At 52.7% G+C, this 25,152-nt stretch overlaps 1 protein-coding gene across 2 annotated transcripts in view; it reads left to right on the forward strand.

Moving 5' to 3' along the window:
* The window catches only part of LOC119461041 (plexin-B), a 135,866-nt gene that overhangs the window by 57,764 nt on the left and 52,950 nt on the right, over positions 1–25,152 (forward strand). For both annotated transcript variants that reach the window (XM_037722220.2, XM_049672527.1), the window contains exons 2-4: positions 21,472–21,735; positions 22,338–22,607; positions 23,404–24,249. In XM_037722220.2, the coding sequence (XP_037578148.1) occupies positions 21,616–21,735; positions 22,338–22,607; positions 23,404–24,249 (1,236 nt within the window). In that variant the 5' untranslated portion in view covers positions 21,472–21,615. The remainder of the gene's footprint in view (positions 1–21,471; positions 21,736–22,337; positions 22,608–23,403; positions 24,250–25,152) is intronic.

Below are 25,152 nucleotides of genomic sequence, written 5' to 3' on the forward strand. Positions count from 1 at the left end.
TACTCCGCTACGTGCGTTGCCAGAACTTTGTAAAATTTACCGAGCCCGCTCGCCGTCACAGATAAGCCGTTCATTCCCCCGAGTTGGCTCCTTCACTCACCCGCTCGTACACTCTTTTCTCCAAACTTTGCTGCGCACACTTAAAAGGCGAGCGAAAGTGGAGAGGCACGGAGAGAGAGAGAGAGAGAGAGAGAGAAACAACCGAGTCGCGTTAATTGAGCGGTTCCTCGCGAGCCCGTCCGTCTTCGGCGACCAGCCTTATCAGCTGGCGACATCGTCGAATCTCGCATCCAGCGCGGCAAGGTCCATCCACCGTGCAGGTGGCGGCGGGGGGCGAAAACGACCTGACGAGTGGCTCGCGGGGAGGAAGAGGAGGAGGCCGCAGCAACAAATCTCGGAACGGAGATACACTTCGACGCCGCCGTCGAGAAATGAGCCGGCCCAGCGGCGAACGCGAAACGAGTAATGGCCGCAGGCGGGGGGCTGACTGCCGGCGCCGGCTTGCGAGACGCGAAGCAGCTGCCGCCTTCGTTTTGCTCCGCTGCGAGCAGTCGTCCCCGTTGCGGCGATAGCGGTGCCGAAAATGGGTTCGGCTTTCTCGTCGGACACGTAGGCCAAGCGGGAAAGCCACCCCCTTCCAGCTGATGTGTTATGTGCCAGTGTGGACAATAATTTAGGTTAGGCTATACCTAGTTCGGCAGTTATTTGAGGACGACCGGAGAACAGCTGTCTCCGGCTTCCGCGCAGATTGTGGTGGAGAGAACGCGGTATAAATCTCGAGGAAGCAGTCAGTGCCGATTACGGCGTGTCTGTTAAGACTAAGAGCTAGTACACACCGACGTTCGGCAGCCGTTCTAGGTAACCCACCGGAATGTTTAAGCAGAACAGTCGACGGTGAACGTACAGAGAATGGTAGTTTGATCGAATGTGCAACCAGTTTACAGAAATTCAGATACGGCTCTGCCCTAATTTCGTCAAAGTCATTGAGGGAGTTGCAAGGGAGAGCGAACGTGGGTTCACGGTGATTATCGTAGGCGTGGCGTTTAATATACTACACTCCTGCAACGCTTGACCTCGTTGCATCCTATCGCACTCTACTGTTTTGCCTAAAGGTACGAAAATGTTGCCTGGAGCTACGAAAAGGAAGAAGCAAGGCTCGCGGTACCGCGCACCCAAAGTGATGATGATGTTCGTCGTCTGCAGCAGCGCGGACGCCTTTTTCGTGGCGTTATCCGACATGCAAACGTGGAAAAAGCTTATGGTTTCGTGGCACCGTTTCTGCGTGAGTGAATTAAGCCCGATGCGAAGCGAAAAGCTGCCGCGGCGCGCGCAACGTGATTAGTTTTCGTCCTTCCTCGACGGTTCCTGTACGCCGTCCCCGTTCATCATCCGCGTCCTTCGTCCGTCGTACTCCGTTCGCGAGTGTTTTTGTTCCGGGAGGCGAGGCTAACTTTCCTTGTCGGTAGCGCGCGCGCGCGCGCGCGCGAGGGTGCCACTTTCAATTTTTCATTACGCCGCTGTCAGCGCCGTATAGCGACGGTACGGAGACAAAGGAAAGAGTAAGTGAAGGCGGAGAAGTGGCGGGGGGGGCTGTGCTAAAGAGGGTGGGGAGTCCTTCGTTCCAGGGAGACACATATACACACGTGCAGCAGTGCGGTTACGAGCGCGATGCGTTGCCGCCGCCGGCGTGACGTCATCGCCGCGAGAAGGAAAATAAAAGAAACTTGTGCGTGCGTGCCCCTCCCTCCTTCCCGCTTCGGAGCCAGTGGCGCCGTGTGCGTGCGTGCTAACGAGCCTATCCGCACATGGGACGTCCCGCCGCAGGGACAGCCCCGCTCGCCCTCTCTCTGTATTCCCACACTGCCTCCTTCCTCCTTTCCTTTGTCAACTCTAGCGTGAAGTCGTCAGTCGTGGTTCTTCGTCCCACTGGGGATCACCTCTGTTGTTTTTTTAGCTGTACCTTTCTTTGTGCGCGTTTTTGTGTCCCCTCGCCCTTTCTCCTCTTCACCGCTGCTCGCGAGGCGCCTGTGCGGATTCCCACCATCCCTGAACGTCGCCGAACTTCCATTGTTTTACTTTCCGGCCGACGATGCATTTTTTTTTTTTTTTTGAATCTCGTACTCGTTTGCTTTTCTTCGATTTTCGCTACTCGCTAATTTGCCCCTCGTTCCCGGAAAGAGTTGTTGCCATTGTCTCTTTGTGTCTGAGAGAACTTGAAGGACCGACGCCTAGCTTGTTTTCCCGGCCGTAGTCGGTGAAATATGCGGTGTCCGCTTTAAGAACGCACGCACGCACTTCTACTTCTCGTCAGTTGGAGCAGCGCGCATCATATCGAACAGTACGGCGTCCTGAATTTTAAGCGTGTGCCGTTGCACAGTGTTCGTTTACAAACTTTTCGACATCTAGCGGTGCGGGGTTCGGTGTGGAGCGACGCAGACAAGTAAACGCCATTTGCCGCTAGCGAGCGTATAGATAAACATATTAAGGCTTGCGACTCTTACACCGTGTGAGCGAATGAAAGCAGACGCAGGCACGTTTAAAATTCGTAGCGAGAAATAGAGTGGGATACCCTGCAAGACTACATGGCCTGTGTTGTCGCAAGCGCCTCAAACATTACAGGTGCTCATTTCCCATCATGCAATTAACGAATCCACCGTCCGGCTCCGCGTGAACGGCATTACATACGCCTCGTTCATATATAGTCCAGTCGTTTTTCTTATTCCTATCGCACCGTGTCAGGGTCTCCTTTTAAAAGGCTGGGCGCAGACGGTCGCTCCTTCTTCGTCCAAGGATGACTTCGACAGCGTGCCCTTGATTTGAGGCTGTCTCGAGCACAGCAGTCGCACATGCATCGTGCGTTGCGCGACCTCTGCGCTTATGTGTGCGCGCGCGCCATCACGGTGTATAAGGGCTGGTACAGCCGTCACCAATGCCACGTAATGACCGCTTGTCAAGAAGGCCGAAGGCTGGCTGTGCTCGTCTTTTGAATAAAGAGCGGTTGAGGAGCTGCAGCCAGGGAGTTGTCGTCGCCTCGGAAGCAGTGGCCCTGCCAACGACTGCCGTATGCATGTGCACACGTTTTGTCAGCTTCACTCGAAGATTCGCACCCCTTCCACATTCGTTCTTTTCTTTTTTTTTTCTTTCTTTCTTTTGTTTGGACAGTATACAGTCATTTCTGTACCCTCGGTGCTCTAGTAATGTGCACTGTTTGTGGGATTGACTGTCTGACAGACAGCCTGTTTGTTCTTTCCGTAGGTCGCAGCTAAATTGCGGGGTGGGAATGCCAACAACGATGACCCATCACGATACCAATGCGGGAGCAGCAACGGTTGTCCTCTTCTGGTCTTTTCCTCGATCGTTTTTCTTTCTTTCTTCTTTCTTCCTTTTTTTTTTCTACTTCATCATCCAATACTTCCCCAGGCAGGTAGCTTCTTCGGCGCCATCTATTGCTATGCGCAGAAAGAGAGAGCTAGAGAGAGAGAGAGAGAGAGAGAGATAGCGTTATGTGAGGTCAGAAGGAGGCACGGTGGCACGCATTCAGGCTTCAACGGCGTTCTTTGTGAACGCCGTTGAAGACGACAGGAGGAACGGACAGTTTATTGCACTGTGAAATGAACATTTCCGTTATATGTTTTAACGTTTAATACAGTGTGATAAAATCGATTTACTTTCCGCAAGCGATCCCTCTTTGTGTACTATTCCCCGTTACCAGTCTCGCAGTCTCGCATTGTTTGTGTACGGTTGCGTTTTGTTCTATATATACATCCCGCTGCAGATGAGTTCCTGAGGCTCGCCTCCAACGCTTGTCGTTCAACATTTGCCGTTGCTGGTATCGCAGTGTATTTTCATAGAACTCGAGACTGAACTTGCTGGAAATACGACTGGACGTATAGTTTGTTGGCTTACGATTTGTCGTATTTCGTCGCTGCAGCCACGCGCGGAATTGTTCCACGCGTCTCCTGCGTGCCTCGAAAACGTCCCATCTGTCGGGACGACGCGTCGGAAAGTCAGCTTTTCGAACAATTGCAACCTGCATAGTGGAAACCCGTGGAGGACTTGTTTGATGCGTAATTGTTCACACGACCAGCGGGAATAGAACTTTCCTTGCCGAACGCGAGTGTATCTCGCGTTCGGCAAGAAAACGAAAATATATATAGCGCGGTAATATTGAAACCTTCCGATATAAGCATATATACACGGGTGACAAAATGAAACCGCACGTGCTCTCAGCGATCGACTCATCGCGTCGACGTTGCCCGTGCCTGCAGGGGTTAAGCACTGCTTGACAGGCACTTCGCAGCAACAAGATTAAAGAAAGGAGAGGGAGGGCGGGGGGGGGGGGGGGGGGAGCTCCCCCATCCTTTCTATACTCGTAATAACGATTTCCAGTGCATTACGACTCATTAAGAAGCGGCGCCCTAATTGTATTTCGGCTCATAGGCCGGAATTAATGTGTGCCAGGGCGCGCGGATATGCGATTACGTATATAGGACTTATACAGTTGACTCCCCTCTCTCCTCGGCCCGGCAGCGGCGTTCCTCTCTTCATTTGCTAAATTTTTTAAGAGCTATATATAGCAGCGTGCTCGGTCGGGCGACTTTTCACCAGCTATATATACTTTCTTTTGTCTTCCTCTCGTGGACTTTGTGTTTACTTCGCAATAACACTATATGCTCGACAGAGCGCGGTGAAAAAAACAAATGTGGGAAACTCCAAGGGAGATCGCAAGAGCGCGCCGGAGCGCGGTTCTGTAGCCCCGGCGCCGCGTCTGTTACGAGTACACTAAACCCCGCCTGCTCCTTCACTGAAACCCGGGTATTTCTTTCCTCGCGCTCTCCCCGTTTCCTTGGCGCACTATACTGGCTCGTTTCCGAAGGGATTTGCCCCGGCGGAATCTTGCGTCTCGGGGATTTCTCGGCGATGGCTCGTTCCGGCGCTCCTCTTCTTCCCCTCCCCCCCCCCCCTCTTTTTTTTTTTTTTTCATAGTTTCGCGTTATATAAGGCAAGCAAGCCCGGCGCGTTGCTTCTCTCCCTCTCTCTTTTCATAGATAAGAAAGGAGGAGGAGTGGCGTCGCGCGCCCCGAAGTCGTGATGTCTTCCCGCGAGCCGCCGCCGACGAATCCGCGGGACGCATGGCTGTGGAGCACGACAACAGCAAACACCGTCGTCGTCGTCGTCGTGATAGTCGTCCGCGTCCTGTTTATAAGCCGAGCTCGCTGCTTTGTTTGCGGAAGCTCTCGCGGGCGTCCGACATGTATATGCTGTATGTGCGCGCGCTTTCCCGCTATATAGTGAGCCTGGCTATAAGGGAGGAGTGTGAGGGATCGAGACGGCAAAGCGTCCTAAAAGTCCTGCGTAAAGATCGCGCTTTTCTTTGTTCTATTTATTATTATTTTTCTCCGCGCTTATTTTTTTTTTTTTTTGGCGGATGCTGAAGCTCCATCAGCGCGCTTGGACTTTCACGTTGGGCTTCTACGTCGGCGGTCTCCCAACGACGTTCCCTCTTGTATTTTTTTGCTCGTTTGATTGTTTCCTCTTCTTTCTCATGCGCGCGCGCACGAAAAGATGTGCTTTCGCTCGTTTTGTTGATGGTTTCGTGGACGCGTCTCCTATAGCTTTCTCGACAGCTCGGAACGACTCCGGACGATGAGTTTTGTAGAAATAAGGTTTACGCTTTCAAAGACTGAGAGAAAGAGGGGGAAAGCAAAGTTCTATAGTTTCACGCCCTCGTTCCCGCTCTTCTACGTTTGCGTCTTACTTTCCGTCCTTCGAGACGCACTTACGTCTTGAGGCGCGTGAATGCTTCTATGTGCCTCCCAACCCACCACGGCTCTACACATTATGTGACTCAGGTTTAGCTTGTCCTTTCTTTTTTTTTTTCCTCGCCCGTATTTTCGGGTAAAATCGGAAAAAGCATTTCGCTGAGCAATCTTGTTATATGTTCCACACTGTTCAGCACGATTCGCGACTGAGTCGTCGTACATCAAGGCTTCAATCAACGCTTAATGTCTTCTTACTATACGAGTTATAGTAAGTTATATCCAATCTCGACGGCATTCGAAAAATGAAGTATCAAAGGAGGTCCAAGTCGCCGGTTCGATTGGCAGCCGGTCTCTGCGGATAAATTGCATTGCGGATGCCTATAATGCGAAAGGCTACCTGCACTTAGATTTAGGTGCAAGTTTTATAACCTCAGGTTGTGAAAAGTCACTCACAACCCAGGTGTTGCCTTCGGGACGTTACAGTCAGTCAGTCAGTCAGTCAGTCAGTCAGTCAGTCAGTCAGTCAGTCAGTGAATCAATCAATCAATCAATCAATCAATAGATTTAAGGGACAACGAAGCTGTCGCGCCGACATGACCCACGGCCCGGGCATCACTTTCACCGCCACTCCAAACTACCTGCCCCTCCAACCATTTCTTTTTATTCAAATATTTGCCGTTCAAGCAAACGCGAAGGGAGTGCAGGCGAAAGTAAAGGAGAGGCAGCCAGTCTCCACTATACAACGCAGATTATGCTAACGACGCCGCATCTCCTCGTGTACTACAGTATTATAATCTGGCGACCCCCGCGCGACGTTTTGGGTCCCCACCCAAAAACCCTATGCTCGCACCGCCGCTCCGCGCGCGCGCGCGGGTCCCGACATGCATATAATCGCGGAAGACACGCTTCACCAGAGCTTGTCCACTTCGATGCGCACACCCGCGTGCCTTGTCTCGCCGTCGTCGTCGGCATCTCGCGGCGAATTAGCGTGTCCGAAAGCCTCGTTTCCCCGCCGCTCTTAGTCTCGGGTCTGCTATTTTCTTTCCTGGTGACTTCTCCCGCGTCTCGTCGGCCACCAGAGCCGCCGCCGAGCCACTCACAGATTAAGCAAAAAACAAAGATTATAGACAACATATTCTGCGCCGCCGCCGGGTAGGGGGGGATAATCTTTGCTTTGCCGGATTCCGCACGTGCGCGAAGAGCGATGCTTGTGTGCACACCGCGTGCCGTGAAGCGCACGCCTGACACCGCCGGCATGCACCACCACCACCATCGTCGGCGGCGCGTCCCGTGTGCGGGACCGACAATAGGATTAAGAGAGCCGCAGCGGCGCGCCCACGCCAGCGCGAGAGATGCGACAGCGGAGGCGGGCTCGACGACTCCGCGCGCCACCGGCCGAGCGAAGCCGCGGCGGCGAGCGTCGGGCTTGCCTTTCATCCGAATCTCTCGTCTCTTGCGTAATGCCGGGCGTTTTCTTTTAGTTTCTCTTTATTTTCAGTGTCTGAGGTGGGAGGCGGCAACGGGATATTCGCAGGCTGACGACGGTGAAGCGTAATCTCGTCAGCACGTGTTTCCGCTGCTCGGGTGACTCGACTCGGCGTTGGCGGCGCGCGCAGGATGCTGTATACGGCATTGTGGAACGCGATACCGCGGACAGGAGTTGTCCGCGAGGCGTTATAACGCGCCCGTGTACTTCACGACGCCGCCCGTGGCCTCACGTTACATCCGTCCATAGAAGTGCGGGCCGTATGTGACAACGAGAAGCTCGTGTCGCGCATTTACGAAGACCAAAGGACGCGGTTCATCACTATTCGATATAAACATTGAATAGGCCGGTAACGTTTTCCAGAAGAATTCAGCACCCCAATTGAACCTATAAAAACTGACCAACGTTAATTAGACCAACATTGTGTGATGTATGGGGCCAATGAGCCTTCGACTCTATAACTCGAAGGTTTCGACTCAACGAGCCTTCGACTCAACGCTATACTCCTGATAAGAACGGTTATGCACAAAAAAAACTTTGCAACGGCGATTTATCACCGGTTCCCGAGAGAGAGAGGACAGGTCACCTGGCAGGCTGCAGCGGCATATATTAGGGCGGTCGCGATTTAATTCCAATACCGACACACACCGGCACCTGAAAGAGAAAAAGGGATGTGCTATATAGTATACGCACGCCCACCCATACTTAATACCTAGTCCCACCGACGGCAGTCACGTGTTGAGGTCATGCGGAGACGACAGCACGGTGCGTGTGACCGTACAAGCTGGCGGTGGTCTCTTGCCGCCTGCGCCCCGAGCGAGCACGTACACCTGCAGCCTGAGCTAGCTCCCTGCTGCCTGCAGCACCGTGCACAACGGGATTAGCCGGAGATTAATCTCGGGCCATTCGTCATATTTTCTTGCTCCTTCTCGACAAGCTTAGCGCGCCACTCCCCGCCCGCCCCTAAGCGTCTCGTCCGCTATTTCTCTCTAGCCACGCTCTCTCTGAGGAAGATAATCTTCTCGAACGAAATTACGTCACGGACTTGGGATTTTGTTACGATGAGTTTCACCTCGTCGCGAGGGTACCTCAGTGTGGCGGCGCTCAAACGCTCCTCTCTCTCTCTCTCTCGCCTTTTGTAGTTTCCTTCGCGGGAGCTCTCAGTCGTTGCCTTTATTATTATTATCTTTTTGCGATCTCGAGTTGGAAGAAATCATGTATTATGTATTGTTATTCTAGGCAAGGATGAAGGACCGACGTGCCGTAAAACCTTGTTAATTAACGATTTTTAAAATTTTGTAGCGGTGGGGAACGCCCGTCATCCTTTATAAAGGAAAACTGGGCAGCGCTAGAAAATTGACAGCTGCTTTTTAATCTACGCGTGCCGTTGCCGACTTGTTCGATGCGTCATGAAGCTTACGCCGTACCAGGATTGGTCATAAAAACATTTCGCCTTGTTGTCGATGCCTGGATAAAGCGAACTTATTGTCTTCATTGGAAGATCGGGGTATGCATAGAACAAGCTACCGAGGTGTAACAGCAAGCGTAAAAGACACACACTGTATTCAGCGGGCACCATTGTAAGGTATGTGGAAGAGTTGCCCACATGTGCGCGGACATACGTGCCTGCATTTGTCGCAAAAAAACGAAGCCATTGCGCGCAAGAACGCAGCTGTCCCTGCGGGAAGTCAAGATGGCTCCTGTCGCATCCGCAATGCTCATACGCTCTGGGCAGAGATAGAGAGAGAGAGAGAGAGAGAGAAACGACCTCTCTCCTTCGCCCTCCAGGTCATTTTAGAGCCAGCAGTGCACAAAACGGCAGGTGGGACTCTGAAACGCGCTTGCTCCTAACGGCATCTTCGTCTCTTTTGATAAAGGCTGTATACGTACGGCGACCGACAGAAAAAGCTATTACCGCCGCCATGGCCATGAGTGGCGCTAGCTAACACTTCCTAAGAAAGCTCACTGGGTAGCTCAATGCTAGAGCATCACACACATCATGCGGAGGCTGTGGCTTCGGCTACCACCGGCGGCAAGTTGTCTTTTCGTGCACTTTTTTCCCTTTTTTTTTTTCTCTTGTTATTTCTACATTTCAATCTTAAAGAAAGCCAGTTAGTTGCCCCCGTTCTTTTCTGGGTATCACTTTCCGCTTGCCTCATGTGGTTGTAACTAAAAAAAAAAAAAAAAAAATCAAGCCCCTGGGTTCCCCTTATTATTCTCGCTCACCACCGCTAGAGCTGCTGACGTGACTGTAACCGAATCGGGCGAGAGCTCTTTTCTTTTGCTGTGGCCACCGCGTCAAAGCGACTACTCCTCTTTGCCAATGGAGTCTTACACAGAAGGGAAAAAAAGAACAAAATAAAGGGAAACCAAAAGAAAAGTGAGACAGGAAAGAAAGACAGTCGTCTGACGTGCTGTCAGACCACGGGCGGGGCGGCGGCCGACGGCGGCGCGTTCGGAGAATTCGGGGGTCGGGATTATAAAATCGCATTTCACGCCTGTCGGGCCGCGCTTGCGGCAGCTTTTCGCCCTGGCCACGCCGCCGCTGCCGCCCGCCTCCCGGGCGCCGCCGCCGCTCCGGTCACGGGAGTCGAGAGAGGTCGGTGTCTGCACGGACAGACGGATCGGACCGGCCGTTGCAGCGGAGGACGTCGAGAGCCCGGCTCTTCAATGCCCGGCTTCAAACGGCGGCTGCTCGAATGGCCCTCTCTCGCCGCCCCGTCATGGCTTGGCTGGGCTCGCCTCGGTGCCGACATGTGCCCGAGGACACAACAAAAGAATCCCGAGGCAGCGATCCACAAGCGCACGCGATCCACGCGCTTTTCCCTGAAGCGCGTCGCGCGCGGGCAGATTTTGCACCGCCCGGCTGCTGTGCCCACTCTTTCGCTGTAGAGAGCTTCGGTCAACGGCAGCTCGGTTTTCTTCGGCGAGGAGCGACTGACGCACGTACACAAGCACACAAACACGCAAGCGAAACCCTGAGAAGGCGGCTTCCCAACTGCTACACTATTTCCACGGTGTCCCCGAACATCCCTTCCTCCGCAGTGGCTGATTTTCGGAGCATACGCGAGTAATAACTCTCGACTTCAAAATGACGTCGCCGAGTTTGCGCAGGGTCACCGCTCACCCGAGAGCTCGCGCACGTGTGCGTTATATGTGCCGCCAACTTTTTGCTGCTCTCGAGAGAGAAAGAACCGCGCACCAAGTCTGACGGAGCGTGCAAAGGCAATCGCCCCGGCCCCCCGAACTGCCTCGGCAAAGGTTCGCGTCGCACGACTCCGTTTCCGATGGGGGGAGACAGAGCGGGGACGGCTCTGGCTCCCGTCGAGACAAGAACCCCGGCGGTGAACCGGAGCGCGCGACGGACCCCTCCCCCGCTAGCTCTCGCCGTCACGAAGATTTAACTCTTTCTTCTCGCTCCGTTTGCGTTCTTTCTTTCTTTTCGAGGCTCCTCCCCGTGCAAGAGCCAGGGGCGCGGCTGTCCCATGCTCGCCGTCGCAGCACGCGTCGGCTTAGCCCTTAAACGTCCGCCGGGAGCTGCAACGCGAGCACCGGAGAACCCGGCGTCTTGTTTTGTCTCGCGGGCTTTAATGGTTAGATGTGTTTATCGATTTAAGCGTGCTCGGCTGCGTTTTCGCGAGCACGGATGGGGTAAGGGAGCGACGCGTGTAAAACAGGGGGGCCACGTGATACGTGCTTGGGGGGGGGGGGGGGGGGGAGGCACGTGGTACGAACGCAGTGTCGTGCCCGATACGACGTGCAGCGCGTCGACTTCCCAAAGAAGAGCTGCTTCCGATTGCTGGGGCCTGTTGGAAGCTTATTGGGCGCGGCTTGCTTATGTACGACTATAGTTTACGGATAGGATTGCGTGCGGAATTTCCCGCTGTGTCCTGCGCTTAGAGTCCATGATCGGCGTATAGTTACCTGAAGAACTTTATGCGCACAAGACGAAGACAGAGAAGAGGCGAAGAAACACGAGCGCAGACTTACAACCTTCTCTGTCCAGACTTCAACCGCCTCTTCTCTGTCCTCGTCTTGTGCGCATAAAGTTCGTCATGTCTTACCAACATGCCCAAACAGTCACCTTAGTATAGTTACCAGGCGCTGCCAGCTAGGAGGTTCGTTTCGTCGGAGACAGAGTCTTTAGTGCTTTGAAATTTATCCAAAGCATTTTCCCAGGGCGTTATAGTATACGGGGTGGATGTTACAGGCTTTTCATAAAACGCATCTCCAGTCACACTGCGTACTTGCTCCTTTGACACTCAATGCCACTCAATAACAGCTCATTGTCACAAAGTTATGTGGCATTTGCCTTGAGGAAGTATTTTTTTTCTCTCTCTCTCTCTGCATACATTCTATTTGTTTAAATTATTTCACGAAGGAAAACGCTGTCACTTGTTACGTGGTTAGAATGAGGTTTCTATAGTGCAGCGTGAAGCGGGGGCGACTGGCGTTGCGTAGGCTATGTATACATATGTATATGTATATACACAGCATGCAAGCGCGAAACTCTGAATGAATGCGCAATTAGTATTGCAGCGAAACTTTAACGTCCACATTCCAGCCCTTGGAACAAAAGTCCAAGGAGTGAATTGTGATATCTGCTGGAATGCCAATGATTTGTTCTGTATATGCTTCACTTTCGCCTCTACGTAAATTGTTCAGTATCTCACTAAAATAATAATAAAAGATACACGCGCGCTCGTATTCGCCGGAGACGTGAAAACAGCAAGAATGTGTTGCCCGTAACATTCCTTTCCCGGTACGTTATTAGGGTAAGTGCCAACGGACGCGTATAATATAGGATATCTGTGGAAAGCAAACACTATGTCATTCTTACGCTCTCAAAAAGAAAAGGAAGAATAATAACTAGCGCGAAAGACGAAAGTCCGGTGACAGACATGTCAACAGCGCCTAGTGCAACAAAGTCAAAACCCTCTTTCGTTCGTGTTATTCTTTTCCCCCAATATCGCGTATATATTCAAAGGCACGCCGACGCTCGCTTTCATCAAGTTTGACGAAGGGGAAAATAACAAAGACACAGAAAAGAAAAAAGAAAGAAAGAAGGCAAAAGGATCATATAGGATCATCTCTTTTATATCCGCCCTCCTCTTCCGTTCATGCATCGCAGCACATATAGGCTGTTTATTATCGTGGAAGCCGGAGCTAGCTATAGCTCCGCGAAAGAGCTGCCGTGGATGGACGTTCATGCACCGACCGAGCCGGGCACAGGGGGCCTCGCAAACGCGACGCCGCCCCTTGATGTAAACTCGACGCGTCGTTTGTTCCTAAAATACACTCGGCCTCATCCTTTCCTACTTTATTTTTTTCCTACACGCAGGCCTCACTTTCTTTGCGTCGTTATGACTGGGAGCCATTTCTTCTTTCTACTCGTTCGCTCCTCTTGAGCAGCGCACAGAAGAGGCTCGTTATTATTCTTCGTTTCCGCGAGGCGCTTTCGCTCTCTCAATATCGGCATCGCCGTCGAGCACTTTGCTCCCTCTGAAAGCAGGCTCCTCCGCCGGCCTCCTTGAATGGCGCTCAAGGCAAAGCGGTCTTGGCGCACGCGGGGTCTCCTAGCGCAAGAGGACCCGGGGCTCTTAGCAGGCGCGCGCTCGCTATCAAAATAAGCCCCACCCAAACAAACGCGTACACACACGCTCGCGCATAACACCACCACCGCCACCAGGCGTGCAGGAACAAGCTTTATTCTTCCCCGCCTGTATATGGCCGCCATGATATAGCAGCTGATCGTTGACGGATGACGATGCGTCGCGCCTGTCTCTCCTTCGTTTACGCGAGATCGCCGGGGAAGTTCGCTTCGCCTCGTGGCTTCGTGCACAGTTGCCGCCACTACTCGTTCTGTTCTTGCGTTATACGTGCATCACGATGCGTCGGCCCTTGCACTCTCTGCTTTCTTCGAAGCTCGTTCGAAACAATTGCTGCTGCTTTGTTTCTTACCGAAACTGTGCTGTTGTGTTTGGTGCGCCCGTCGAAATCTCGTGTGGTTTGACCGCCGGATCGAGCTGATCCTGCATTACTGCATGAAACGGGCTAGTCTTTTTCTATACGTATAAGTTATCTTACAATTTTGAGTAATGCGATGCAATGAGTATTATGGTCAGCAAGATCTAGTTGATGTCCAACGAAATTGCGCGTTCACCTCCGTTGAAACTGGGAGGGGGGAGCACCGAAATGTTCCACCCTTGAACAGGAAAGCCTATAATACGTCTAGCGCTGTTTAAGCCGGTTATTATGTACGATACGTCTATAAAACGTTTACCATATATAAGCTGATTATAAGACAGCTAGCTGGTTATTACGACATTTGGTAAGCGGCAGCTTGACAGAGTATATACCACGTTGCACTATCCGCCTGAAATGAATTGTGGGCACAGTTTCAGCGCGTTTCACTCCGAAGAGCAGTTATACCTCATGAGCTAGGAAATGTATGCACCGGTGGTGTTCGTTTACCGCATTTTTTTTTTTTCAGGTACGGCATGACGTAAAGTAAAGAAAAACATATCCAAGCAGGTTTACCTGGCACCGAGCCAGCGACCAGAGAATTTCAAGCCAAGTCTAATGGCGATCACGTCAGGGCTGTTTCGCGCAAGCGAGCGGATAATGCTTGCATTGTTCAATCGTGCCCCACGTCGGGAAACTTCCAGAACAAGCAGACCTAATCGTGTAGGGGATACAGACGAGAACCCCGAGGCCCGACGGCAGTGTGTAGACGGTTGCGTCTTACTAGACGCAACCGTCTATACTTCATTGAAACAGCGTACAGTGATAGGTGTAGTGACTATGGAGTTATTGTACACGCGGATAGCAGGCACGACACAATTATTGAGACCTACGAATCCCATAAGCGCAAGATCCCGATGAAGAGGCAAGCATCGCTGTTAAGCCCGCACTATACCAGCACGACACACAATCGTGCGCAGATTGCGCATCGAGCAAGCCTCCGCGAGAAAATGAGACAGCCTCTTACATGTGCCACAGAAGAGCGCGCGCTATAGAATCAGCGTCTCTTGCTTGATTTCTTCTCATATATACTGTCTCTTTGGCGCGCTTCTTCGTGAGGACGTCGTTTCGATCTTCATCGTCAGCTGAGCCAATTCCCTCATAAAGCTCTCTCCCGGGACATTGCCGAGGGCTTATCTCGTTCCATCGGCAGGCAGAAAAGCCGATAAGCGATAGCCCCTTGCCCCGTTCATCTCCTCCTCGGGTTCCTCACGAAGACCGCCCTCTCCGCCGGTCTCCTATAGCTCTGGCATCTTTTGCTGAGAGCACCCGCCGGGATAGGAAGAACGACCAAGCTATATCTTCCCCCGCCGGCATTGCCTCCCCTGATCTATCCCAGTATACGACGCCCTCCAAGGAAGAGCCTTGTGCGTCGTCTATCTCTACGGGCGATCTCTCCGGCTCGCCGGGATGCCTAGTACAGAGGAGCGACGAGGTGGAGGGAGCCAGACTCCGCGCGGTAATGTGTCCTAATGACGCCTTCATAGGCCACGCTTTCGAGGAAGCCAGCAAGAACGAAAAAAGAAAGCGACAAAGACGCTTTCGTCCACTTTGGAACGGGCGCGTGCACGACGGGGGCTCCGAAATTTGCTTGCCGTCGCCCCCCCCCCCCCCCCTCCTCTGCTTTACCATCCTGATCCCCTCATCTCTTATCACGACCGGCAGTTTTCCATTCTGCTATACACAGCTAGCGAGCGGCAACGCGGCGGCGAGGTATATATTCCAGACGGCCTTTCTCTCCGGCCTTCGCATCCGTGGCACAGCCCGTTTTAAAGTCACCTGCGCCTAATTTTGCTTCCGGTCCATGCCCCTGCTTTAAAAATTCCTTCTAAAGTGAACTTCGCTCGAGACCCGCGATATTATTCAACGTGTACTGTGTGGGGAGGGCATCCTGCTGGAGCTTGTTTTCGCATGCCTGGACTGGTGGCGCCATCTACGCGGAGTTCTAAGCGGCCGCGGCATGTGCACGCGCAGTGTGTGAGGCGTGCGAAATGGGGATTGAGGTGAAGGCAACACGAAATGATGAAGCCACGAAATACAGGACCGAATGCGCGTCGCGGAGCAGGGTAATTCGTCTCGCGAGGCACTTACTAGTATAATAGTAAGGGATACTATAGCTTCGGTTCAGGATGGCGCACGGATAGAGCGTCACACAAAATAAGTGAAAGCAAGCAACACAACTGTGTCTCACTGTCTCTCCTTCACTTTCAGACGCAGTGCTTTGTAAATTGCGCTTCGCTGATTCTCGACTGCGGAATTTGTGAATTTGTAACGCGCTCCCCGGAACTTGTCGTTTCAAGTCACAAGTAGATTGATGCAGTGTCAGAGCTACAGCTCCTTCGACCGATCGGCGCGAGGACATGCGCGCCGCGCGAATCAGGTTCATTCAAATAGGCGCTAGTCCAGTGCCGGTACCGTGCCCGCGCAGGAAGCCAGCACCTCCTGCACGACTCCTGCACTATCTCTGCCCCAATTGAGCGCAAGGAATGTTGGTATTCAACTTAAACACGTTGGTGTAAGGGTAGTGCAGGCAGATCAAACGGATCTCCAGCTCCAAACCGCTTTCAGAGAGAGGGGATTGCTACATCAACACGTTCGCTCCCTTCCGGGGAACAAATGTTTAATATATTTTATAAAATTTGTTCGCTTCGCTTATTCTTGATATCGTTTTTTGTCGTGAACTGCTGTCGGCACTCTTGCTCAGTGATGTGAACCGAGGAGGCGCGGTTATTTGATGCAGTCGTGCGCCGAGGGAATCGCCGGCGACGAACGACGGGCCCCGTTCGTTCCCTGAACCCCGGGAGCCGCGCGCATGCCTTGATGCTCAAGCTGTCGCCTCAGAGCTCGTAGTAGACTTCGAGGAGAGAGAGAAGCGGGGTTGGGGGGCCCTCCGACGGAAACGTCTGTTTTCTGTCCGTCTAGATCTTGCGAAAGCACCGCAAAAGCGTCGCACGCCCCTGCTCGAATTTCCTTCGGGACGGTGCGGCAACGACGCCCTGTTACGAGGAGACGCGCGGGTCGAGCCGCCATTTGCAGTTCACACGTCACTTCGCGCGCGAAATATAGTGCTGCCATAGTGCGTAATGTAAGCGAATTGGCTGTTCTTAAGCGAGGGCATAGCCGGCGGAAGGAGAGGGGGGGGAGAGGGGTCACACCAGGCACGTCCCTTCCCATCTTCCATCCCCGGTCGAATACGTGACCCTTTCTCCTCCTATCGCCCCCCCCCCCCCCCAATAACAAAATAAAAATTAAAAAATCTGGATACGCCACTGGTTCAGTTTTAGCCCTTACGACATCACAGGCGACGTCTGCTTATTGACCATGAATAGAGAGATCCGCGCAGATTCCTTTAAGTCCGTGGCCATGTTTGGCGTATTGCTTATCCTCTCAAAGCGAATGCTTGACAACATCTGTAGGCTATGAAGGTAGATCCTAATAAACGCTTTTGTTCTTATCGTGGGCTATACGTCCTCCTGTTGTGTACTTATCTGCTTCTCTTATCTGCTGATCGTTTACTGTACACGTGACTCGACCACTGTATTCGCCGCGTGCGACGTGCATCCTTCCTACCTGCGCGTTCGCTTTTATTTCGTTCTTCCCCATAAGAATATGACCGCAGATCGCAGTTCTAATTCCAGCTGAGGACAAACGGGCACACGAGAATCGTTATCTTAACTGAGCATGCAGTTACGTACATCTTCCGAAGGTGCTTTTCCTGAGAACTTGGAAAGCGATCGACCGATTCGTTACGGACGAATTGGAAGGAAGAATAAAAGAAGAGAAAAGCAGAAAGAGCAGCCGCCAGGTTTTTCCGGCGCTACTCGCGGGGCTTACTGGCCGAGGGCGTTCGCACTCGGCGGCAAAAACCAGTCGGTGGCGGGTGCACTGCCTGGCATTTGTCGCCTTGTTCCTTTTTTTTTCTTACGCAATTTTTTTATGCCGCTCCAGCGTACGTTCTTTATTTCCTGCGGGCATTAGGCCGCTTATCAGTCGAGCTAGCTTCGCTGCCCCCCACCGTACTTACTCTCTCCGGCGCCGCTGATTGGCGCGTCGCATTGCGCAGGCTCCGCCTCTCGGACGGGGTTACGCTCGAATGAACGTAATGCGGATGAAAAAGAGAAAGCCGCTTCGGCTTCCAGTTTTGGTTGGCTGCCCCCTTCAAACTTTTCTTGCTCTGTAGGTTCTTTTTTTTTTTTTTTTTCATTTTTTCGCTTTGCTCTTCGTAATCTCCTGAACCCCTCTCCCTCTATTCCGATTTCTTTCTCCTCCGACGCCGGTCTTCCGCTGCCATCGGGGTGGATCAGGCAATGACGCGTCACCCATCAGTGACTGTTTGTGCCATATATAAAACGCTAACCGTCAAAACCGTTTGAATGACAGGCAGTGGCACTACTTAGTAGTGGGTGAAGTGGAGGGAGAGAGAGAGAGAAGCTTTTTATGCTCACAGCCTCTGTCAACTATACTTCTGCAGTTTACGAAAACATCTGGCCGCCCGTGCATCTGCCTCTGTTTAATATCAGCGCGCGATCAAAGAATCGTTATATGACAAACGGAACTGCGTGGCCGTTCTCGACAGTTGTCGCTATAAGTCTTTTCATTGGCTCGTCTCAGATGCTTTGGAAGAAGCTTTCAGGGAAAAGGGAGGGAGCCGTTAGCCTTTGCTTTCACCTGCCAAAAATCGGACTGCGTTTCACGTGGTGCATTGAAAGAGGAGAGAGCGATGACATTTCAAGAGAGAGAAATGATGACGACGACTTTAATGGCAGTCGGAGTTATTAGCCTGGTCGAACGCTTAAAATGCAGCGCGTAATCTGGTCGTGTCACGAGATGGTGTGATCAACGACCTTTACACAATAAGTATTGTTACAGCAGTGTCCTATATACGCAGTCAGAGAGAATCACGTCGATATGCACCATAAGCGATGCGCGCAAGTGGTACTCAAATCAATTAATGTCGAACGCCGCTGTGGGTGCATCACCGTGTTTAGTACGACTTCTGGCAACACCTAATTGAAGCAATCTCTCGTAGAAACCTCGCGCAAATCTGGCAGAAGTCCCACAGGTATCTTCCGCATACGCGTATACGCGCAAGATACCTGCGGGATCTCTGCGGGACATCTACACCGCTTTAAGAGTCACCGCCTTGCGAGCGTGTGTTCCATTTTCGCGCACTTTCAGTGTATGTAAATATACACGGGACACACGATCGTTGTCTACACTGTATCCGACAGCAGATTCACGCGGCATTCGTCGATCGCCGCAACATCGGATCGTTAAGCCGTAAAACAGAGGCGGCAGAACTAGTTTCCTCCGTCGACCAGTCGAAGTTTATTTTCCGTCTGCATATATGTTCATCCGGCACTAACCGGTTTTACTGCTTCAGTATGCATTTTGTCGTTTCGCCCCACTTAGCGGCTCAATCGCAGTTCTATAGAAGAGCGGAAAAAAAGAAAGCTCGCCATAGAAAGGGAGCAAAAATAGTGCAGTGCTGGCGGTAACGTTATACACGCCCTCTTAAAAGGCTAAAGCGCTAACTAAATCAAGAGCCGCAGGCACCGCGCGTTTACGTTGCCTCGCCCCCAAAACTGGCCAGCCTCCGACCTGGCTCTGCGTATAATGTAGGTCGGAGGCTCCTTTTTGCAGAAAAAAAAAAACAGCTAATAACGTACGACGCTTACCGCCGAGCTATAACCAATAGCTATATACTCTTTCACCCAAGCAAACATAGAAATAAGCGGTCTCCTCGCGCGTTCCTGCTGACCGCGATCTATAGATATCCACGACCGAACCGAACACGATCGTCGGGCCCCGTAATAACGCACAGGCACGCGTGCGCGAGCCAGGAAGAAATTCGCTATTTCGAGAAGGCCGCCACCGCAGCGCGTGCGCTTCGTGGAGGACGCAGGGAATGAAACGCGCGACGAACGCCGCCGCTGCGGTGGGGAGAAAGAGGAGGGAATTTAGACAAGGAAGAGGCATGAAAGAGGCCCGCATGCGATCCTTCTCTATCTTCTTCGGGGTCTTCTTATGTGTGTGTGCGTGCGCGCGGCAACATCTGTGGGGGAAAAAAAAATCTGCTATTTTTAATCGCACGCGCGCCGCCGCCGTGGGCCTCGCTTCGGCCGCCGTTCCTTTAATTTCCGGTGTCAGGTAACCCGCGGTGTGTTCGAGCAGCACGCATCACGAGCGCTTTCTTGTCGGAGAGACCGAAAAAAAGGAAGCTCGCGGTCTCTCGCTCCTGAAGAGGTCCCGCGGTATATAGACTATAGGTATATACACCCGTCTCTGTATACCGCAGTCTATATTATATACTGGCAGCAGCAACGTCAATGGAGGATCGCGTTTATACAAATATGCGTTTTCTCTGGAGTTCATCAGCGCGTGGCTAGCGCGCTCGCGCTCGCGCGATGAGTTCTTTGTCGGAGGAGAAAGGTTCCTGGAATGAACTCGAAGTGTTGTCACGTTATTCGCGGGGAGCGCGCGCGCGTGCGATGTGCTTTATCAGTACTAATTAAACGGCAACTCACGCCCCCCTCTACGTATATATACACCCCATCCCCCGTTTTATTCTCATTTTTATTTGCTCGTACTGATTGCGTGTTTAAGTATACTGTTATACATTCACTTTACCATGATATACAGCCACTAACAGCGGTCGAATAAGGGATGCCGCTGGAGCAATCACTTATTCGACTACTGCTATATAGTCACTTCGAGCCTCCATCTTCCAGTGAACATCTGTCTTGTATGTTTTCTATTTTGTATTCTTTTTTTTTTTGAAATTTAGGGTTACTGGCCAGGTGCATGTGCTCTAATATGCGTTGCGGTATTTATCCAGTCATAGTATATCATTGAATGCAACCGTTGCAATATTATATTGCGCTTCTATTCGCATCTGCGCGCTATGTTATTCCAGTGCACGTCCGCGCTATAGTAAACCCCTGTATGCAATCTGTGAGAAATCCGCTATATTATGTACCATGCGCAGCTTTCGTTTGCTAACAAGTGTATATAATCTGCGTGAGCGCACGCTCCGACAAAGTATACATGCTTGGCTTTTGAAAGAAACTAATGCTTTACGCTCGTGCTCTGTGCATGCATGTATATACATGCAATGTATTGCGCAGAAGCGTCTATATTTATATTTGTGCAAAAACACGGCCGAGGTGCGTTTTTTTTTTTTTTTTTTGAGGGGGGGGGGGGGGGGGGGGCATGCACGAACCGCTGATCTCTGGAGAAAACCCGGCCGTACGTGCCGCTGGATCGACGCTGCATATATGCAAATGAGAGGTATATATCGAGAGTGGTGTCAGCGTCTCGCGTGATGCTGTTGCGAATTGCGCTGACACCGCGTCCTATAAACTATAGCATATACACGACCTTATATGAGATATAAAAAAACTGCACAAAAGAAAAAAAATAATAAGCTTTCAGTAGCTTAGGGCGTCCAGATTGGTTAATCAATCTACGGGGTCCAAATAGTTGCAATGGCTGTGCGAGTTTGTGCAGGGCGTAATTAAATCAGCGTCTTTTGGCTTTAGTCCCTCTATACTTTAACTTGCTGCGCTATAGCGGGTCAGATCTATCACATTCGTGCAGAGACCCTCGTCCTGACTCACCGAGGCTGCCTTGATGCGGCGTCTATCTACAGGTTAGGAATGAGGTTAGGTTATGTTAATACAGGCCGCATGGGCCTTCCCAAACCGCAGGCAGGGTATAGGAGGCCGAAATAAAAATAATCGCAGAAGCTGAGCGGAACAACCCTTACTTCACATGCTCTGCTGTCAATATCAGAAAGGTAGCACATTTGGCCAGTCATTTTAGAGCTCGCGCAGGACCCTCAATAAAGTTGTTCAATCAATCAATCGCGCGCACACTGCGAGTGAGAACTGTTGGAACGAAACAGAGAAACAGGGCTCTGCCATTCCGCCTCCGTGCCTCGTTTGAACTCGACGCGAGCGGGTCTAGACATGACGTCGAGCTGACTCACCCCTCGCATGCGGGTTCACCCATCGAACTCGTCTCAACCCTGGCTCTGTCGGACCCGCTGGCGTTTGCATGAACCTTATACGGACCCAGTGTTCCGCCCAACAACCCTATATGTAATCGACCCGCATTTGTCGTTTTCATGCAAACACAATGGCAGCCCAATGGCGTATAGTTCTATAATGTCCGTCCCTCCGGTCTTATTCCGCGCAGGTTCCATTGCAGTGTCGCTGCTGCGTCTTCCGCGGCGGCCCTCTTCTGAGCGACCCATGATCGACGGCGAGGCGACGACCCCGACGTTGGCCCAGCGGCGGCGACGGTGAGGACGGCGTCGCCCCCGAGTTGTGCGCGGCGGCGATGCACCGGCCGCGCCAACGAGGCCGCTGTGCTAGCGGCCGGCACGGCGCGGCAGCTGCCACGGCCGCCATGGCCCTCCTCAGCCTGCCACCGCTATTACTGGCCATGCTTCTGCACGCGGTACGCTTACTCATCGCCTTCACGTGTATACCTTCAAAGCATACCTTCGTGTAGCAGCGCTCATTTCCATAGTCTTTCGTAGACAATATACCTTCCAGCGCCTCGCTTGTGTAAAAAGAAAAGCCGGACAGTAACTACAGCAAACAGCTGCTGAGGTTTGAATCGGTAAAAAAAAGTGTCTGCCAGAACACCGACGGCTTGAGATAACAAGAAACCTCGCTTACATAAGGCAGATGTCATACCGTATCGCAAAAAGTGCCACAACTCCATCTAAACAAAAAAATAATCAGCGCAAGTAACTGAATCATTTGCGTCCCTAGCGTATACAGTTACAATGATGACGCTTTGCGCTTAATTATTTGCAGACCCTCTGGTGTTCCCGTGTGAGCTTAAAGGAACTCGTGTGAGTACAGTCGAGATGCTTCACAGGGCTAATTAGCAATCCTATTGCCTGAGTTTGGCCATATGCATCGATCGCGGTCGCAGCTAATTGGTAAAGATAATTAAGAGGCAAGAACACGCTCGAGTACGCAACTTGGTCCTACACGTGCGGACTGATCGCTTATTTCGCTATAACTCACGATATGGCACCACTCTCGCAGGCCGAAGCGGCCCGGCTCGTGTCGGCGGCGGACGACGGCGTGGTGGCCTCGTACCGGAGCTACAACGAGAGCGTCAACTTCACGCACCTGGTGCTGGACAGGGTGGGCGGCCGCCTGTACCTGGGCGCCACCAACCGCCTGTACCAGCTCGACGCCGCCAGACTGCAGCTACAGGTGGACCTGGCCACGGGACCCGTCCAGGACAGCGTGCTCTGCTCGCCCGCCAGCTGCGAAGGGTACCCGACGTTGCCCACAAACAACGTCAACAAGGTGCGTATATACGCCTCGTCCTGCGTCTGTAGGTCGGCAGAATAAGCCGATACTCACTCATACTCATTCACCAATATTTTCGCAAGCTGTGTCACTCACACTCGTGTGTATTCAACACTCATCGGCACTCACTCACTTTCATTCACCAACATCCACTCGCGTTCGTAGTCACTTATACATTCACACTTACTGGCACCCACTTACGCTCATGCGCGCGCCCACTCCACCTTGCGGGCACTCTTTCGCTTAGATACTCTCGCCTACTCAAAATCATCGTCACTGATGTTAGCTCGTGCTCCCTTTAACTCCCTTTAACCGGAGCTCACCCCTGATCTTACTCACATAAGCTGTAACTCACGGGCACTCACTCCCGTTCATACTCCTGCCCACTCAGACCCAATTCGTCCTTCGCTAAAGCTATCCCGTACCTGTAAAATGAGTGCGCAGCGAGTGTTAGTGCACTCGTGCACGCCTATGCTGTCTGTCGGAGCGTCTTCATTTTCGAGACTGCGTCCCTATAGGCTCTTTTGTTCCGACCTCGCATCTCAGACGGCGAGCTGGTCTTTGGCCGCCTCGCCGCTTAAACGTTCACATCCTTCTGAGAGCCGATTTGGTGCTATACGTTCGCTGTCGACATCGTGCGGGCAGTCTGTGAGAGTAGGCTTAAGTGTTTGTAAAGCTCGTTCTGCCGCGGACAGAACAGCGTATATTAAATGCGACGTGCCTCTATATAAGAGCCCCCGCGCAATGTCCTTGCGACTTGTGGACGGAACCCTGAGTTTCTGTCGTGGCGCAGGTCCTGCTGATCGACCCGGTGGCCCAGAAGCTGATCGTGTGCGGCAGCGCGCGCCAGGGCGCCTGCCAGCGGCACTCCCTCTCGGACGTGGCCGAGAAGGAGCCGCTGGTGCCCACGCCCGTGGCGGCCAACGACGAGAACTCGTCCACGTTCGCGCTCATCGCGCCGTCTCACTACTACGGCCGCGACTCGCGCGCCCTGTACGTGGCGACGACCAACAGCCGGCAGGGCCCGTACCGGGACATGGTGCCGGCCATCTGCACCCGCAGCCTGGAGCCGGAGTCCGAGCGGTTCCGCATCATCGAGCCCAACTTCTCGGAGTCGGCGCGCATCGACATGGCGCACCACATCAAGGACTACTACCTCGTGCGCTACGTGTACGGTTTCCACACGGACGAGTACGTGTACTTCGCCACCGTGCAGCGAAAGAGCCACCTACGCGCCTCCGAGGAGCTCGGCTACATCAGCCGGCTGGCTCGCGTGTGCACGTCCGACCCGGCGTACAACACGTACACCGAGGTGACGCTGCAGTGCGTCGGCCCCGACGGCACCGACTACAACCTGCTCCAGGACGCGGTGGTGTTCGACGCCGGCGACGACCTGAGTCGCGAGTTGCGCCTGCCCCTGGGCGGTGGCGGCAGGCGGCGGCGTGTGCTGGCCGCTGTGTTCGCGCTCTCGCGGGACCACACGGCCCGGTCGGCCCGGCGCTCGGCGCTGTGTCTCTACCCGTTGAGGGACGTGGAGCGCCGCTTCACCGAGAACATACACATGTGCTACAACGGCAGTGTCCTGACGCGAAATATGGATTACATCGCCGGAAGCGTCCAGAGCTGCCCGGAGCCGGGGGTAAGTTGCGAACTCTCCAGATGTGTCATTTTCTCACAAGGTTAAAAAAAAAAAAAGAAATGTACACGCATTTAAGATGCCTGTGTTAGCACCGTAAACGTAGAAGTATATGAATGTAGATTGATGCTTGTCGGACCTGACCGAGAGCTATAACCACTCGTTTATGATGAACGTCGTTTCCTCCGCGTATACCCTTGCAAGGAGAGTTGCAGGGCTTTCGCCACCTCCATTGGGCTAACTATAACTATACTGTACGCCTGTATATATTCCTCATTGAATGTTTCGAAGATTGATAACTGTTTCCAACCTCATGCAAACAATATGAAGCTCAGCTAGGAGAGTTATATGCATGCTCCCTCTAGACCTCAAAGACTTTGTAGCAACACGGGTTTACGCAGAGGTCACGGTACCCGTAAGACTCGACGAAAGCCCGGCTCACGCGCGCAGCGGATTCGACAGTTCCGAATAAGACTGCACATAAAGTATACACACGCACACACGCGTGCACTTCATCGCAGGCTCGATCAATATGCGTCACAACTGAGAATCTGGCGCCGACTTGACCAAACCCCTCACTCGCTATAACTCGCGGCCCCGAAGGAGGAACCGAATCGGGGCTTTCTCGCTCACTACACTTTAAGCTGCTAAAATGAACGATAGGTTGTAAATCTCTGTGGTCGTCGTCCACACCGCGACGAACTTGAAGACACTATACGTCCCCGCGTTATCTTCGAGCGGGATTCGGGACAGTGACGCTATCTGGTGTTGTATATGTCTTCGAGGAGAGAACGGCTTTTGAGTATGGTGTATAGAGTGAGGGGCATTAGCGCGGCTGGCGATAAGTTCGGACCGGACGGCCTCGCTCCGTAACCCCGGCCCAATAGCCGTCGCCCACAACTTCGG

Source organism: Dermacentor silvarum, chromosome 8 (genome assembly GCF_013339745.2).
Source record: "Dermacentor silvarum isolate Dsil-2018 chromosome 8, BIME_Dsil_1.4, whole genome shotgun sequence".
NCBI lineage: Eukaryota > Metazoa > Arthropoda > Arachnida > Ixodida > Ixodidae > Dermacentor > Dermacentor silvarum.